Genomic DNA, 15,013 nt, shown 5'->3' on the forward strand with positions numbered 1-15,013 from the left:
AGGGTAATGGTGACGTATGGAGGGCGGGCAAGAAAGATGGTGGACGTGTGCGAGCGCTGGTGGGGCGAGCTGCTGAAACACCCGTTGCTGGAGCAACTGAGGGAGAGCGGCCGGCGCCTCAACGAGCCCGCCAAGAATCTCATCTTCTGCCTGGATAGCGATATCTTCTTCTGGGATGGAGCGAAGAGCCTGTTTTACACCACCAACCTCAAGAATCTGAATTCCGGGGTCGTCTCGTACCAGGTAGTGGTGGCGCTGCACGGGGGTGGGGAGGTGTGGAAAGGGAGTGGGTAACCCTTCTGAACTCTGTCAAGTAATGGATCAGAGACATCAAACACTCCTCACGGTCAGCCTTTCATTCCCACCAAATTCCCCTCCCCGAAAAAACTCGGATAACATTCTTCTTTGGACCCCGAAATTACTCTCATATTCCAAATGGAGTGGGACCAACACCTTACAAAACGTTGGCAGTACTTTATATTCTAGTTTCCTCTATATTGATATTGATGTTGCCTTTGCCCTCATTACTATTAACTCAACCTGAACGTTGGACTTCAGGGAACCTGAACCACAACTCTCAAGTCCTTCTGCACCTCCAGTTTCTAAATTCTCTCCCCATTTAGAAAGTAGCGCGCATCTTTATTCCTACCAGATTACATAACTCCACATCAATTGACACGGTACCCAGTCCCTTCTGCAGATCCCTGGCTTTGCAATGCTACTTGTTCCTCCGCCTGTCTTTGTATCATCTGCAAACTTGGCCACAATGCTGTCAGTATGAATAATTGCCTCCAAATCTCCTGATGTATGGCTCGTGTATCGTTAATGGTTTAGATTTACTTAACCATCTGCACACTTTTTGTGTAAAGTCCCCACTCCTTTATGTTGCAATTGCTATTGCAGAAATGTTGTTGACCTTTGACTTTAAAAGTACGTTATCCCTGTGCTAAGTATGGTAGCATTATTAGTAGCCAAGGACATGTTCTCTGAAAACTGTTCCTTTTATTTGCCTTCTTTCATAAGTAGAAGCCAACATGTGCTATGTTAATCAGTGGAAAGATGCATAGGATTTGTAAGTGCTGATTTTCATTGACTTTAAAGGGAGAGTTTCTGATCAATATAATTCAATTGTAAAACCAAATAATTGGATCATTATTATTGCATGTACTGAGATCCAGTAGAGAAATGTTTTTGCCTGTTATCCATACTGATAATGTCATTATTGAATTGACTTTATTACTTACATCCTTCGTGTACATGAGGTGTAATCAATCTTTACGTTACGTCTCTGTCTAAATGTGCAATTTATAATAAATAGTATGTACAACAGGATAGTCGATATAACAAAGAAATACAGTTACATCAGCATGAATTAATCAGTCTGATGGCCTGGTGCAAGAAGCTGTCCCGGGGCTTCTTGGTCCTGGCTTTTATGCCATTTCCCAGATGGTAGTAGCTGGAATTGTTTGTGGTTGGGGTGACTCGGGTCCCCAGTGATCCTTTGGGCCCTTTTTACACATCCGTCTTTGTAAATTTCCTGAATAGTGGGAAGTTCACATCTACAGATGTGCTGGGCTGTTGGCACCACTCTCTGCAGAGTCCTGCAATTGAGGGAAGTACAGTTCCCAAACCAGGCAGTGATGTCCTGAATAGTGGGAAGTTCACATCTACAGATGTGCTGGGCTGTCTGCACCACTCTCTGCAGAGTCCGTAAGTAAAGCCTGAGAATGCCCACGTGTGTTATGTTAAATCAGTGTAACTATTATTGCAGGTTTGCTGCCAGGAAACGACAGTGCATTGAGGCAGTTCAAGGTTAACCAGTAACATCATGCAGGATAAAGTGTTAGTTACAGAGAAAGTGCAGGCAAAGAGGTGCAAGGCCATAATGAGGTAGATTGTGAGGTCAAGAGTCCATGTCATTGTATTAGGAGACTGTGGTTAGTATCTGTTCCTGAGCCTGTTAGTATAAGTATCTCCTGCTGATGGGAGAGGGAAGAAGGTGGGTGCAGTCTCTGGTTACATTAGCTGCTTTACCAAGGTAGAGCAAAGTATATACAGAGTCCACAGAAGGGGAGGCTGGTTTTTGTGATTTGCTGGGCTGCATCCACAGTTCTGCAGTTTCCTGTGATCACAGATTAGAGGGATCTTATCAGTAAAACCTGGCTCTTCTAGTAGTGACTAACAATAAATAAGCTGCCACAACTAAAGTGGCTTCTGTGGGGCAAATGTCCTCCTAATTGATTTGTCTTTTATGCTATATCTTGTGCCATTGGAGACCTCATCTGACAATAAATAGGCCGTGTCTGGTCTAATGCTGAAGTATTACATTGATGTTTCACTTCAGGATATTTAATTATGACCTGCTCAAGGTATATCTAAGGTAACTACAGGTTTTATTATATAATGGCATTAGTTTTTCATTTTGTTCTCCTACAGACATTATTCTGCATAAACCCACCTTTGTTTGAAGTGAATGAAGTCTTGCTTAGTCCAGCACAGCATCATGTGCTGCTTATTGGAACTAAAGGTATGATGGTATTGGAGCTGCCACAACGATGGGGCAAAAGATCTGAGTTTGAGGGTGGAAAATCCAGTATCAATTGTCTGTAAGTGGTTTTTGTGATTTTATTTTTTAGTTAAGCTGCTGCAATTAAGGTTCAGTTACTGTGAATTTTTGATAGTCTGTCAATTAATGGAAATAATTATTTTAAAGATTACACTGCAGCATTTGATTTTAATTCTTAACAATCTCTACAGTTCATGCATGAATGTCCTAAAAGTGTAAACAGAATTTGGCAGTTCATTCTTTCCCATTGGTTCTTAAGTGAATTGCATTACTAGTACACTCGTCTCAGAACTGTTCTGTTCTGATATATGACAGATTTATTCTTTATCTCACTTTCTTTGTATAACTTAGAAACCTTAGCTTTCATGAGCAGGACAAGCTTTCCACACTGTTTGAAGTGGAACAAGAAGGTGGTCAGGCTCCATTTGGAGTATTGTGTTCAGTTTTGGTCTCCCTGCCCATAAGCTGGAAAGTGTGCAGGGGAGATTTCTGAGGACGTTGCTGGGACTTGAGGGACTGAGTTATAGAAACAGGTTGGACAATTTGGGCTTTTCTTACTGGAGCATAGGAGAATGAGCATCACACCATCCAATCAAGCTGGTGACAGGCTGCTATGTCTGTTGAGGTTGTGGCTCACAGTTGGTTGTGTTTCAGATTTTGGGGTGTTGGAGATCAGGTTAGGGTTTAGAGATGAGGATGAGGGGGAGTTTAAGGTCAGGGCCTGTCAAGGAAGAATTGGGCAGGAGCTGGTGGTTGAAGGCCACGGATCTCTATGGATGGATGCCAGTTCGCCACTTGCTGAGGATGAAGATCAATGATTCCTGTAGACAGTGACTAAAGTCAGCGGGCCTTTGGATGAGAGCCAGTGACCCCTCTCTCCCCTGCCAGGTTGGTGATTCCCAGGGTCCAGTTCTTTGCGGGTCTGGAGGCTGAGGCCAGGAGGTCAAAGGCCTAATGGTTGAAGTCCCTGGTCTGGAAAATCTGGAAGTCAGAGGCCTGATGTCTGCTGGTCTGGAGGTTGTAGTACCAGAGGCGGCCCGTCCATATTGTGTGGACGGGAGGGAGAGAAGGGCTTGTTTTGCTATTGTTGTTGCTCATGTTTTTCTGCTGAACATTGTGGGCATGCTTTGTTGGTGCTGGAACATGTGGAGACTCTTGCAGGCTGAGCCCAGCCATCTTTGGTTTTAACATGGTAAATAAATGAATCTGACTGAGGAATGAAATGTCTAAAAGCATGAGGGGCATAGATAGTAGGATTCTCCAGGGTTGGAGAATCAAACTGGAAGGCATAAGTTAAAGGTGGGAGGGGAAAGATTTAGTATGAAAGTGAGGGATAGCTTTATCACCAAGTATGTGGTACATATTTGGAATGAGCTGCCAGAGGAAGCTGGTACATTAACAGCATTTAAAAGGCACTGGGACAGTACATGGATGCGAAAGGTTTAGAGGGATACAGGCCTAATTTAGGCAAATGAGACTAGTTTAATTGGGTAACACACATCAAAGTTGCTGGTGAACGCAGCAGGCTAGGCAGCATCTCTAGGAAGAGGTACAGTCGACGTTTCGGGCCGAGACCCTTCGTCAGGACTGCAGTTTAATTGGGTGTCAGGCAGCATGGACCGAAGGGTCTTTTTCTGTGCTGTATGATCCTGACTCTGACTCCAGTCATTTAGTTAATTCCACAAACCTGTCAAGCTAGTGAGACCATCTTTCCCCTACACAAAGTCTGTTCCTGGCTATTCCTGATCTGCCCCTACCTTTCCAAATATATATAAATCCTCTCCAGTAACCACAGTCACTGATGTAATGCTCACTGGCCTACAGTTATTTTGCTTAACCACTCTTTGTTTGTACACAAGTGAGATTTTTAATTTTACAACCAACACCTTTAATTGCAAGTCCTAAAATGGTTTATTTGGATACAAATGGGGTCTGTTTTCTGTTCCAGAAAAACAATATTTTAAAAAGCTCAATATATAGACTGTCCTAAAAGTTCAGCATAGTATCCTAACTTCACTGTCCTACAGACTTGAATTTCTGTATTAAACTGAGCTGTGATTTTAAAATTGAACTTAAAAGTTGTTAATCATTAAAATAACTGTAAAATGGCCTGAAATGTAAATGCATTTAAGATTCTTGCAGCATCAGTAGTGTCTCAGTTGAAGGTTTCAGTGTGTTGCTGTTTTGAATTAGAGGAAATTTGTGTGTTTTATGGCACATGAATTAACCATGTATTAGTGCAAAATTGAAACTCAACAGAATCCGACCAAGCACAATCGCTACACTAATTTACAAAATTCCTACAAAGACATGGCTGATCATCAGGACGATTTCATGTGTTGTAAGCAATATTGAATTGGGTATATTATCACTTGAGTTGTTTGACGTGAAATCTGTTTTATTTGTTGAGATACAGGGCGGAATAGGCCCTTCTGGTCATGCCCCTCCAGCAATCCCCAGATTTAATCCTGGTGTAATCATTTGACAATTTACAGTGACCGATTAACCTACCAACCAGTATGTCTTTGGTCTGTGAGAGGAGACCCACATGGTCACGGGGGGAATCCTTATAAGCAGTGGCAGGAATTGAACCCAGATTACTGGTACCGTAAAGCATTGTGCTAACCGCTATGCTAGGGATGATGAAGCTGGTGGAGTTTGTCATCGAAACATTGGTTATAATCGACACCTGTAGCCGGCTGAAGCCTGAGAAGAATTTATTCATCATATATGCCTGGAAAGCTCTAGATCCTTTCTCATAATGTTCACGAGTTCACTGACTATTCAGAAATTTGATGGTGGAGGAAAAGAAGCTATTCGTAATTCATTAAATGTGTTGAACTGCTTTTCTACCTAGGTTTGAAAACACCAGTGTCTAGAAAAATCCCAAAGCATGTGCAAACATGCCCTCGTATGCCAAAGGTAGTGCCTTTATCAAAATAACAAGTGGCCCTGAATTATTAAGACGTAACCATCAGTCATTTGGCAATCATTTTGTGGATGATTGGCATACAGAGAGCTGCAGGATTGTGGACTGAAGAACATGTTCCTGTACTGTACTATCCTACGTTCTATATTAAATGACAAGGGATAATAATGCAAGGTGAAAGGGTGTTGAAAGGACAAGATACAAATGATTAGTGTAGACTGCAAGCAGTCTGTAACTTCTGCATGGGTTTGCTCCAGCTGCTCTGGTTTCCTGCCACGTTCCAAAGACCTGCGGGTTAGTAGGTGAATTGGTCACACTGGGCTGGAAGGGCCTGTTACCGTGCTGTATCTCTAAATAAATGTAAAAAAGGAATCTTATCTGAAATTCCAAATGAAAGATGCTGGAAATGTAAAATTTGTAACTGCTTTTTGTTTCCAGTGTGCCCTATGGTTGGGAGTTGAATTCATTGTGTTGATAGAAGTGCACTAACTTAAAATGAGAATTTTATTGTTTGATTTTAGTTACAATAGGAAAATACTCTGACTGCTAAGTTAATTCTTTTGAATTCACAGGACAGTTCCTATAGCAGAAAGATTCTTTACGAGTTCAACATCACTGACAGTAAGACATGCTGCTTGGTACCCCAGTGAAACTGAGGAGCCTCATGTTGTTGTATTAACCTCTGATAATTCTGTGAGGTAATGCACGTTATTTGTAAGCTCACTAAACAAGCTAATTGATCTGAAAATGGTATTTCCACATTTTAATGCTTTGTCACTAGACTATCAATGCACTCAGTGGCCACTTTATTAGGTACACCTGCTTGTTAATGCAAATAACGTGTTGCAGCAACTTAATGCATAAAAGCATGCAGGCATGGTCACGAGGTTGTTGTTCAAACCAAACATCAGAGGACAAAATGTGATCTAAGTAACTTTGAGCATGGGATCATTATTAGTGCCAGATGGGGTGGTTTGAGTCTCTCTGAGCTCCTGAGATTTTCATGCACAACTGTCTCTAGAGTTTACAGAAAATGGTGCAGAAAAACTAAATGCATCCAGTGAGTAACAGTTCTGTGGGTGAAAATGTTTTGTTAATGAGAGAGGTCAGAGAAGAATAGCCAGTCTGGTTCTGGCAGGAAGGCAACAGTAACACAAATAACTACGTGTTGCAACAGTGGTGTGCAGAAGAGTATTTTTGAATTCACGACTTGCTGAACCTTGAAATGGATGGCTACAGCAACAGAAGACTGCACTGTGTTCCCCTCTTGTAACTAATAAAGTGGCTACTGACTGTGTTTTAATACACAGCCAGCTCACTGTCAATTCACAAAGTCAAAACTATTTAAACATAAACCTTTTAATGAACTGTCTTATTTTTTATTAACTATTGAAATTTTCATGTAATTCTGCTATGTTATGTTTCTCCTTCTATCGGGCTATTTTGAAATGGCAGAATTTGTAAATCCAGTACATATTGGGAGGTGTCTGTCACTATTAGGGTCTTTAGTGTTTATAATTGCTTTTGGAGGGGTGGTATTGAATTTTTCATTTAATGTGGAATTGATCTAGACTTTAGATCAGGATGGAATGTCTACATTATCAGGTAGAAGGGAAAGGATTTGTCTGCATGGAACTGTCATGATTTATTATTGATGTTAGATATTAAACTGGAATATTGCTCAACTATAACATTGTTGGAAAGCAAAAACAACATGCAGATCTGAAATTAAAAGAATGCTGGAAATACTTGGGTCAGGTAGCTTCTCTGAAGAGAGAAACAACAGCAGTGCTTCAGGCCGATGACCTGTCCTGGTGCAGATACTGAGTCTTTCCCGCATTCTCTTTATATACTAATTACATCATTATACTAGCCAATGTTAAGAGAGCAGCCAGTGAAAGTTGATGTGCTATCTGCAGTCAATGTTTTCTCGTCATAGGTTTTATGACTTGAAGCAACCTCAGAATCCCGTCAAGATGTTCAGTCTTACTCAGAGTGAAGAAGAAAGTATTGTACCAACTACAAGGTAAAAGTCTATGGGAGTTGTATCTGACCTATGTCTGAGTTTGAAGGAGAGTTTTCTTTGCAATAGGGATCAGAAATGTTTCATTCATTCGTGATTGCCCCTGAATACGGCACTAATCTACTTTGTAGACCTCTCTGTATTTGCGACCTGCTCAAGAATAAAATTATAACCTGGTATGGCCATTTTCCTATTTTGTGCCTTTGGTTGCTAAAAAGGTTTGTATGTTAAAAAGAGCTGACCTACTGTAGCCAGTTTTTATATGATTTGTTCTTGATTGACAATGGTTTGTCTATGATACGAATCAGAATTTCCATTGCGCCTTGTGATCAGTTTTGTTAATATGGCCATAGTTATTGCACTACTTCAGCTTTCTACAAATGTTTGTACTATTTCTAGAATTTGCCCACCTCAGCTTGTTACTGTTTCTTGTGTTTTGCTTTCCATTTGTTCTACAGTAGGTCATATGCAGCAACATTGGGTGAGATTGCAGTTGCATTCGACTTTGGACCTTTGATGAGTGCTCCCAGGCATCGTTCCAAAGAGGTCTTGGTTCATCCACTCTATATCCTCTATGAAAATGGTGAAACCTTTTTAATATACTGCAATCTTACTCAGAAAAGGTAATCAATATGATTTGCACCACTGTCTATAACACTGGTCTAGATATAAATTGAGAAGGATGCAGCTTAGAGAATGTGCGAAAGAGTTAAATACATAGATGTTTCAAACGATTGTTAGATAACTTGTTTTAAGGATTCTAATAAATCCTTATTGCTGTTTGGTTACAGAAATAAAATCTTGTAGTCATTTCTCGGTTGTTTGAGCTATGAAATAAAATTTGTGCTCTCAGAATTTAAGTAGTGGTGGGATGATCATGGCTTTGTGAGGGGCAGGTCGTGCATCACAAGACTGACTGAATTCTTTGAGGAAGTGACAAAACCAGTTGATGAAGATAGAGCAGTGGGTGTGGTGATAAGGATATTAGTAGGTTGTTTTAAAGTTTTCCCCATGCAAGGTTCATTCAGAAAGTCAGGAGACATGGGATTCAGAGAATTCTGGCTATGTGGATTCCGAATTGCCTGGCCCATAGGAAGCAGAGGGTGGTTGTGGATGGAGTATATTCTGCCTGGAGCTTGGTGACCAGTGGTGTTCTACAAGGATCCGTTCTGGGACCTCTGCTCCTTTCCTTGTAAATGACTTGGGTAAGGAAGTGAAAGGGTTGGTTAGTAAATTTGCAGTTGACACGAAGATTGGGGCTGTTGTGGATAGTGTAGAAAGTTGTCAGTGGTTTCAATGATAGGATACAGTGATTGGTTGAGAAGTGGCAGATGGAGTTTAATCTGGAGAAGTGTGAAGTGACACACCTTGGAAGGTCATACTTCAAGGCAGAATAGTTAATGGCAGGATTCTTAACAGTATGGAGGAACAGAGGGATCTGGGGGTCGATAGCTCTCTCAAAGTTGCCAGGCAAGTTGATATTAAGAAGGCATATGGTGTATTGCCTTTCATTAGTCAGAACTGAGTTCGAGCAACGTGAGAAAATGTTGCAGCGCTATAAAACCCTTGGTAGACCATATTTGGAATATTGTGTTCATTTGTGGTTGCCTCATGGTATGAACGATATGGAAGCTTCAGAGAGGGTGCAGAGGAGGTTTACCAGAATACTGCCTGGATTAAAATGTATTTTATGTGGATAGGTTGAGAAAACTAGGGCTTTTCCCCTTGGAATGAAGGAGGATCAGAGGTGTACAAGAGGCATGGATCAAGTGAAGACAGCCAGAGACTCCCAGGCATTTCTAAATGGCTAATAGAAAAGGGTATAATTTTGAGGTGATTGGTGGAAAGTATTTGGGAGAGTCTTTTTTTTTAAGTGTTGTGTGTGGAATGCACTGCCACAAGTAGTGCTAGTGGCAGGTATGTCAGGGGCACTTAAGAGACTCTTTCAGACGTTTTAAAAATTTTTTTCCTTCATTTAGAAGGCCCTTTCAGCTCAACGAGCAGCGCTGCCCAGCAAGCCACCTATTTAACCCTAGCCTGATGACAGGAAAATTTACATTGACCAATTACCCTACTACCTGGTATAGCTTTGGACTGAGGGGGGAAACGGGAGCACCCAGAAGAACCACATGATCTGTAAATATCTGAAAAAGTGTGATCTAGGCAAATTATATTTATTAGACAACTGTTCAAAAGACATAGAACAATCATCCATGAATAAATCATGAAAACATATTATTCCCTTTGTTTTCCATGAAAGAAAAGCTTGATCAATTCTAGATGGTTGAAAGAAAAAAATTAGATATAATAGAACTTGACAGGATAAATTTATTCGGTCCAAAAAATTTACAAAATTGAAACCATATTCGTATTCTGTGTTTAATTATTGGATTTATCATTTGTTTATTCAATTTAGTAAGTGCAAAGGGAAGCGCAGCCCCTAAAATAGAAGCCATTGAAAACCCCTGTACAGACTCACACTGTCCATCCATCGTGGACATTGAGTTTCATCCAACTCTTGTGTCCAAAACATTAAATATTGAATACTAATTGCCCAATAATAAAATCTATGATTCGGCAAAGCCTTCCTTTTTTTAAATTTCTATAAATATTTCTTACTTAACCTAGGAATTCTATTCTGCTATATATATGAAGAAATTTTAGAATCAATAATTTAGTGATAAATTGATACCACCTGAAATAGGTACAGAAATTCAGGTAAAATAACCATCTTAATAGTATTAATTGACCAATCAAGGATAAGGACAATGGGGACCAATTAGTAAACAATTGTTTAACATGATCAATTAAGGGTAAAAAAAATTAACTTTAAATAAATCCTTCTGCTTCTTAGTAATTTTAACACCCAAATAAATAATCAGTAGCCAATCTAAATGGTGATTTGTCTATTAAAGAGACTTGCATATTTAATAGGAAAAGCACACTCTTATTAAGATTCAATTTATAACCAGAAAAACTACTAAACTGAGCAGGTAGTGTTATTATTGTAGGAATGGATTTCTCTGGGTTAGAAATATATAGTAACAGGTCATCTGCATATAGTGATACTTTTTGCGACCCATTCCCACGAAAAATGCCAAATATATTGGGTGAATCATGAATAGCTATTGCCAAGGGCTCCAGAACAATATCAAATAGTAAGGGGCTCAAAGGACAGCCCTGCCTAGTACCTTGGAAAAGCCTAAAGAGAGGGGATCTCTCATTATTAGTGAATACAGAAGCCAAAGGTGTATGATATCTCAACTGGATCCAAGATATAAATTTTGGGCTAAAATTTACTTTCTCAAGTATATTAAATAAATATTCCCATTCAGGTCTATCAAACGCCTTCTCGGCGTCAAGCGAAATAACACATTCTGGAGTCTTAGATGAAGTAGTGCATACAATGTTCATTAACCTAACATTAAAATGTGAATAACGATTTTTAATAAATCCTGTCTGATCCTCAGACAATCTGCGGCAATACCTTCTCCAATCTAATTGCTAACATTTTAGAAAGGATTTTAGAATCTTCATTCAACAAAGATATAGGTCTGTATGATGCACATTCAGTGGGATCTTTATCTTTTTTAGGAATTAAAGAAATAGATGCTTTGTAAAAGGATTGTGGTAATTTACCTACAAATAAAGCATCTTTAAAAATTCTGCATAACCAGGGAGAAAGTAAATCTGAAAAAGATTTTTAAAAATTCAACTGTATACCCATCTGGACCAGGTGCTTCAGCAGAATTCATCGAAAAAAATTGCTTTCTTTATTTCCTCTTCAGTAATGGATGCGTCTAGTGCTAATCATTCATCAACTGGTAATTTCGGAATATTCAATTTCCTTAAAAATTCATGCATTATGGTAGAATCATCAGGAAATTCTGATTAGTTTAAATTGGTATAAAATTCTTGAAAAGATATGTTGCTTTCATCATGGTTAACTGTCAAAATACTATCCCATTTACGAACCCTATTAATCTGACGTTTCACCAAAGCGGCTTTCAATTGATTAGCCAATAATTTACCCAATTTATCATCATGTATATAAAATTGACTCTTAGTTTTAAGTAATTGATTTTCAATTGGGGATGTTAATAACAAACTATGTTGCATCTGAAGTTCAACTCTCTCTTTATAAAGCTCCAAATTGGGAACAATAGAATATCTTTTATCAATTTCTTTAATCTTATCAACCAATGTACGTATTTCATTATTAATTTGTTTTTTCAATCCAGCAGAGTATGAAATAACTTGCCCATGGATATATACTTTAAAGGTATCCCATAATATCCCACTGGAAATTTCTTCCGTTCAGTTAGTTGAAAAGAAAAAGGCAATCTGTTCTTTAATGAAATTGACAAAATTTAAATCCTGAAGCAAAATAGAGTTGAACCGCCAATGTTTAGTACTAAAGGTTACATCAGTTAATTAATAATTCAAAGATGAATGATCGGAAATGGCAATTGCATCATATTCACAGGTAGTGACAAACGAAACTAATTGAGAATCAATAAAGAAGTAATCGATTCTAGAGTAATTATGATATACATGAGAAAAGAAAGTGAACTCTTTTTCATTAGGATGTGAAAACCTCCAAACTTCTAAAATTCCAGAGTCAACTAAAAAGGAATTAATAAAAATAGCAGGTTTGTTTGGAAGTACCTGATTGGGTGCGGACCTATCCATCATAGGGTTCAGACAACAATTAAAATCTCTGCCCATTATTAACATATATTCATTTAAATTGGGAAGAGATACAAATAAATGCTTAAAGAATTCAGGATAGTCAGTATTTGGTGCATAAATATTAACCAAAACTACTTTTTGTTTATAAAGTAAACCAGCGATTAATAGAAATCTACCACATGGGTCTGAAATTGTATCATAGTGAACAAATGAAATCGAGGAGTCTATAAAAATAGAAACACCTTTCACCTTAGTCGACGAGTTAGTGGAACTGTTGACTTTTCCAAAACCTAAAAAAACGCTGATTATCCTCATTCCTCACATGAGTCTCCTGTGCAAAGATAATCTGGGGATTCAGTCTATGAAAAGCTTTAAAAATCTTCTTCCATTTAATTGGATGATTCAAATCATTCGTATTCCATGAAACAAAACTAATAATGTTATGCAACACACATCAAAGTTCCTTGAATTTCCAGCATCTGCAGAATTCCTCGTGTTTACATTTTTAATAATGTTATCCATTTTTCTTAAATAAACCATATAGTATGTAAAGGGTTAACCATATTGCATAGGAAACTCACGAATCAGGAAGAGGGAAAAAAGTTTAAAGAGGAACTGGAAGTTACGTCAATACAGACATTTTTGTAGTATCAACTCAGCCCAAAAGAAAAATACTAAACTAAAAATAGCCCCACCCCCACCGACAAAGACCTGAAAACTGGCCAATAGACAGCCAGAAAACTGCCTAAGAACCTCCCTACACCCATCTCTCTTGAGGGCAAGTCTCCAAATTTTAAAAATAAGGAACAAACCACCCATAGTCAAAACATTACGAAAGGAATGTCAAACACATGTTAGAAAAAAAAACAGCCATTTGCAGACCACTTTAAAAGACAAGGTCTTAAAAAAAAAATGAAACAGAATACAATCTTAATAATATTTCAAGAAAAAAGAAATAATCACCAAATCAGAGTAATAATTTTCAAAAGCAAACAATTAAAAATAAAAAAGTAAAACAATAAATGAAAAAGAAAGGAACTTTAACATAGAAAAATAATAAACATCCGTACGTCAAAACAAAGTATGAATAGAATCAACCCAAGGGCAAAGTTCTACAAAGTTAAAATGTCCAAATCTATAAGCTAATAAACCAGATGCATACAAACATAAAGGAACGGTAAATTTGTTAGACATCTGAACTCAAACATTGATCTTCAAGAAATTAGACATCTGAGCTCAAACTTAGATCTTCGAGAAATTGTTGTTCTTCATCCACGGATTTAAACCATTTAAACAATTTATCAGGCAGAACAACCCTTAGGCGAGCAGGATATAGCAAAACCGGTCGGAGATTCCTCTGATATAATTCCGACATCACCATTTTAAGACACAATCTTTCTTGCATAACCTCAGGACAATAATCTTCAGCTAGACGAAACTTAAGATTTTGATGCTTGATAATTCCTTTCCGACGAGCAATTCAAATTAAGTGCTCCTTAGTATTCACATAGTAAAATTGAAGAATTACAGGGCACGGTTTTAGCTCTTTCGATGGTTTTGATCTCAGCGCCCAATGTGCATGGTCAAGTACAGGAAGAGAAGAAAAACCTCAGAGCCAAAGACCTCCATTAAGAATTGAAAAAAAAATTTAGTAAGATCTCCGCTCTCAAAGTCTTCACTGAGTCCTAGTATTCGCTAATTCTGTCTGCGACTACAACTCTCCAGATCAATAATCTTTCCTTTATACTGCTCCAATGTATAAGTGGTCGAAGTTAATTTCTTCTCCAAAGAATTCAATCTGCGATCTCTCAGTTCCCCAGCTTCAGTAAGCTCTGAAACTCACCGCTGCTGTTTTACATTCTTCTTTTCAGGTGCTGCCAATCTACCTTCGTTCTCCTTTTCAAGTTCTGCCAATCTATCTTCATTCTTTTCAAGTGCTGCCAATCTACCTTCGTTCTCCTTTTCAAGTGCTGCCAATCTATCTTCATTCTTTTCAAGTGCTGCCAATCTACCTTTTGTTCTCCTTTAACAATACTTCCAAAGTAGCAAATCTTTTATCAAATTTTTTCCCAAAAGATTTGAGATAGCCTCCAAAGTAAGTTGAGACTTTTTAGGCTGTTTAAAGACACCTTCTTTCTTTCCATTTCCATTACTGGTTTCCTTGCCTTCGACTAATACCTTTCTTCCTCTGTTAGCCATTTCCGTGGATTAAAATTCAGAATTCAAGCATATGTAAGTGTTATAAGCACTTTGATCAAGATAGTAAAGTGGCGGTAAGTAAATTGAAAAATGAACGGAGCAAAGCCAAACTGCAACCTACTCCATTTAACACCCCCAAGAGAGTGATGCTCTTGGTTTTTTATATGCTTGTTAGTTCTCAACATTAAAAAATCTGGGACAATAAGGGCAGTGTGGGGTGTTGGAAAGATCTCTGGATGGTAACCACTGATATACACTTATGTGATGCCACGAGTGGATGTATTTTAATGAGTAGAAAGCACAAATTCCTCCTGGAGTTCCACTGACATTCTCATGGTGAAGAATTTGAAGGTCAAACCCTTAATTTTCTCTCCAGATGAAGAATCAAAGGACAGCAGGATAGGTTCTTGATAACTTAGTATATTATCTGTTTGAAGTGGCAGAACGGTTAGGTTGGGATTTGACCTTGGTCAATGGGATGGGTATGACCAAAGGCCAATGATGCTCACATTACAATTGAGCAGAGTTTGAATGTCTTATTTTCTTGATTGTAGGTTTGGGAAAGTATGCCCCTAATGTATCTGCCTCTACCTCCACCCATGGC

The 15,013-nt window shown here is 38.5% G+C and overlaps 1 protein-coding gene across 1 annotated transcript in view; it reads left to right on the forward strand.

Annotated features, from left to right (window-relative positions):
• The first annotated feature begins 30 nt into the window (after positions 1–30).
• nup88 (nucleoporin 88) overlaps positions 31–15,013 on the forward strand; it is a 36,579-nt gene continuing 21,596 nt past the window's right edge. The window contains exons 1-5 of the mRNA XM_063031538.1: positions 31–243; positions 2,437–2,606; positions 6,068–6,193; positions 7,435–7,521; positions 7,977–8,141. Coding sequence (XP_062887608.1) covers positions 37–243; positions 2,437–2,606; positions 6,068–6,193; positions 7,435–7,521; positions 7,977–8,141 — 755 coding nt within the window. The 5' untranslated portion in view covers positions 31–36. The remainder of the gene's footprint in view (positions 244–2,436; positions 2,607–6,067; positions 6,194–7,434; positions 7,522–7,976; positions 8,142–15,013) is intronic.

This window comes from Mobula hypostoma, chromosome 23, assembly GCF_963921235.1.
Source record: "Mobula hypostoma chromosome 23, sMobHyp1.1, whole genome shotgun sequence".
NCBI lineage: Eukaryota > Metazoa > Chordata > Chondrichthyes > Myliobatiformes > Myliobatidae > Mobula > Mobula hypostoma.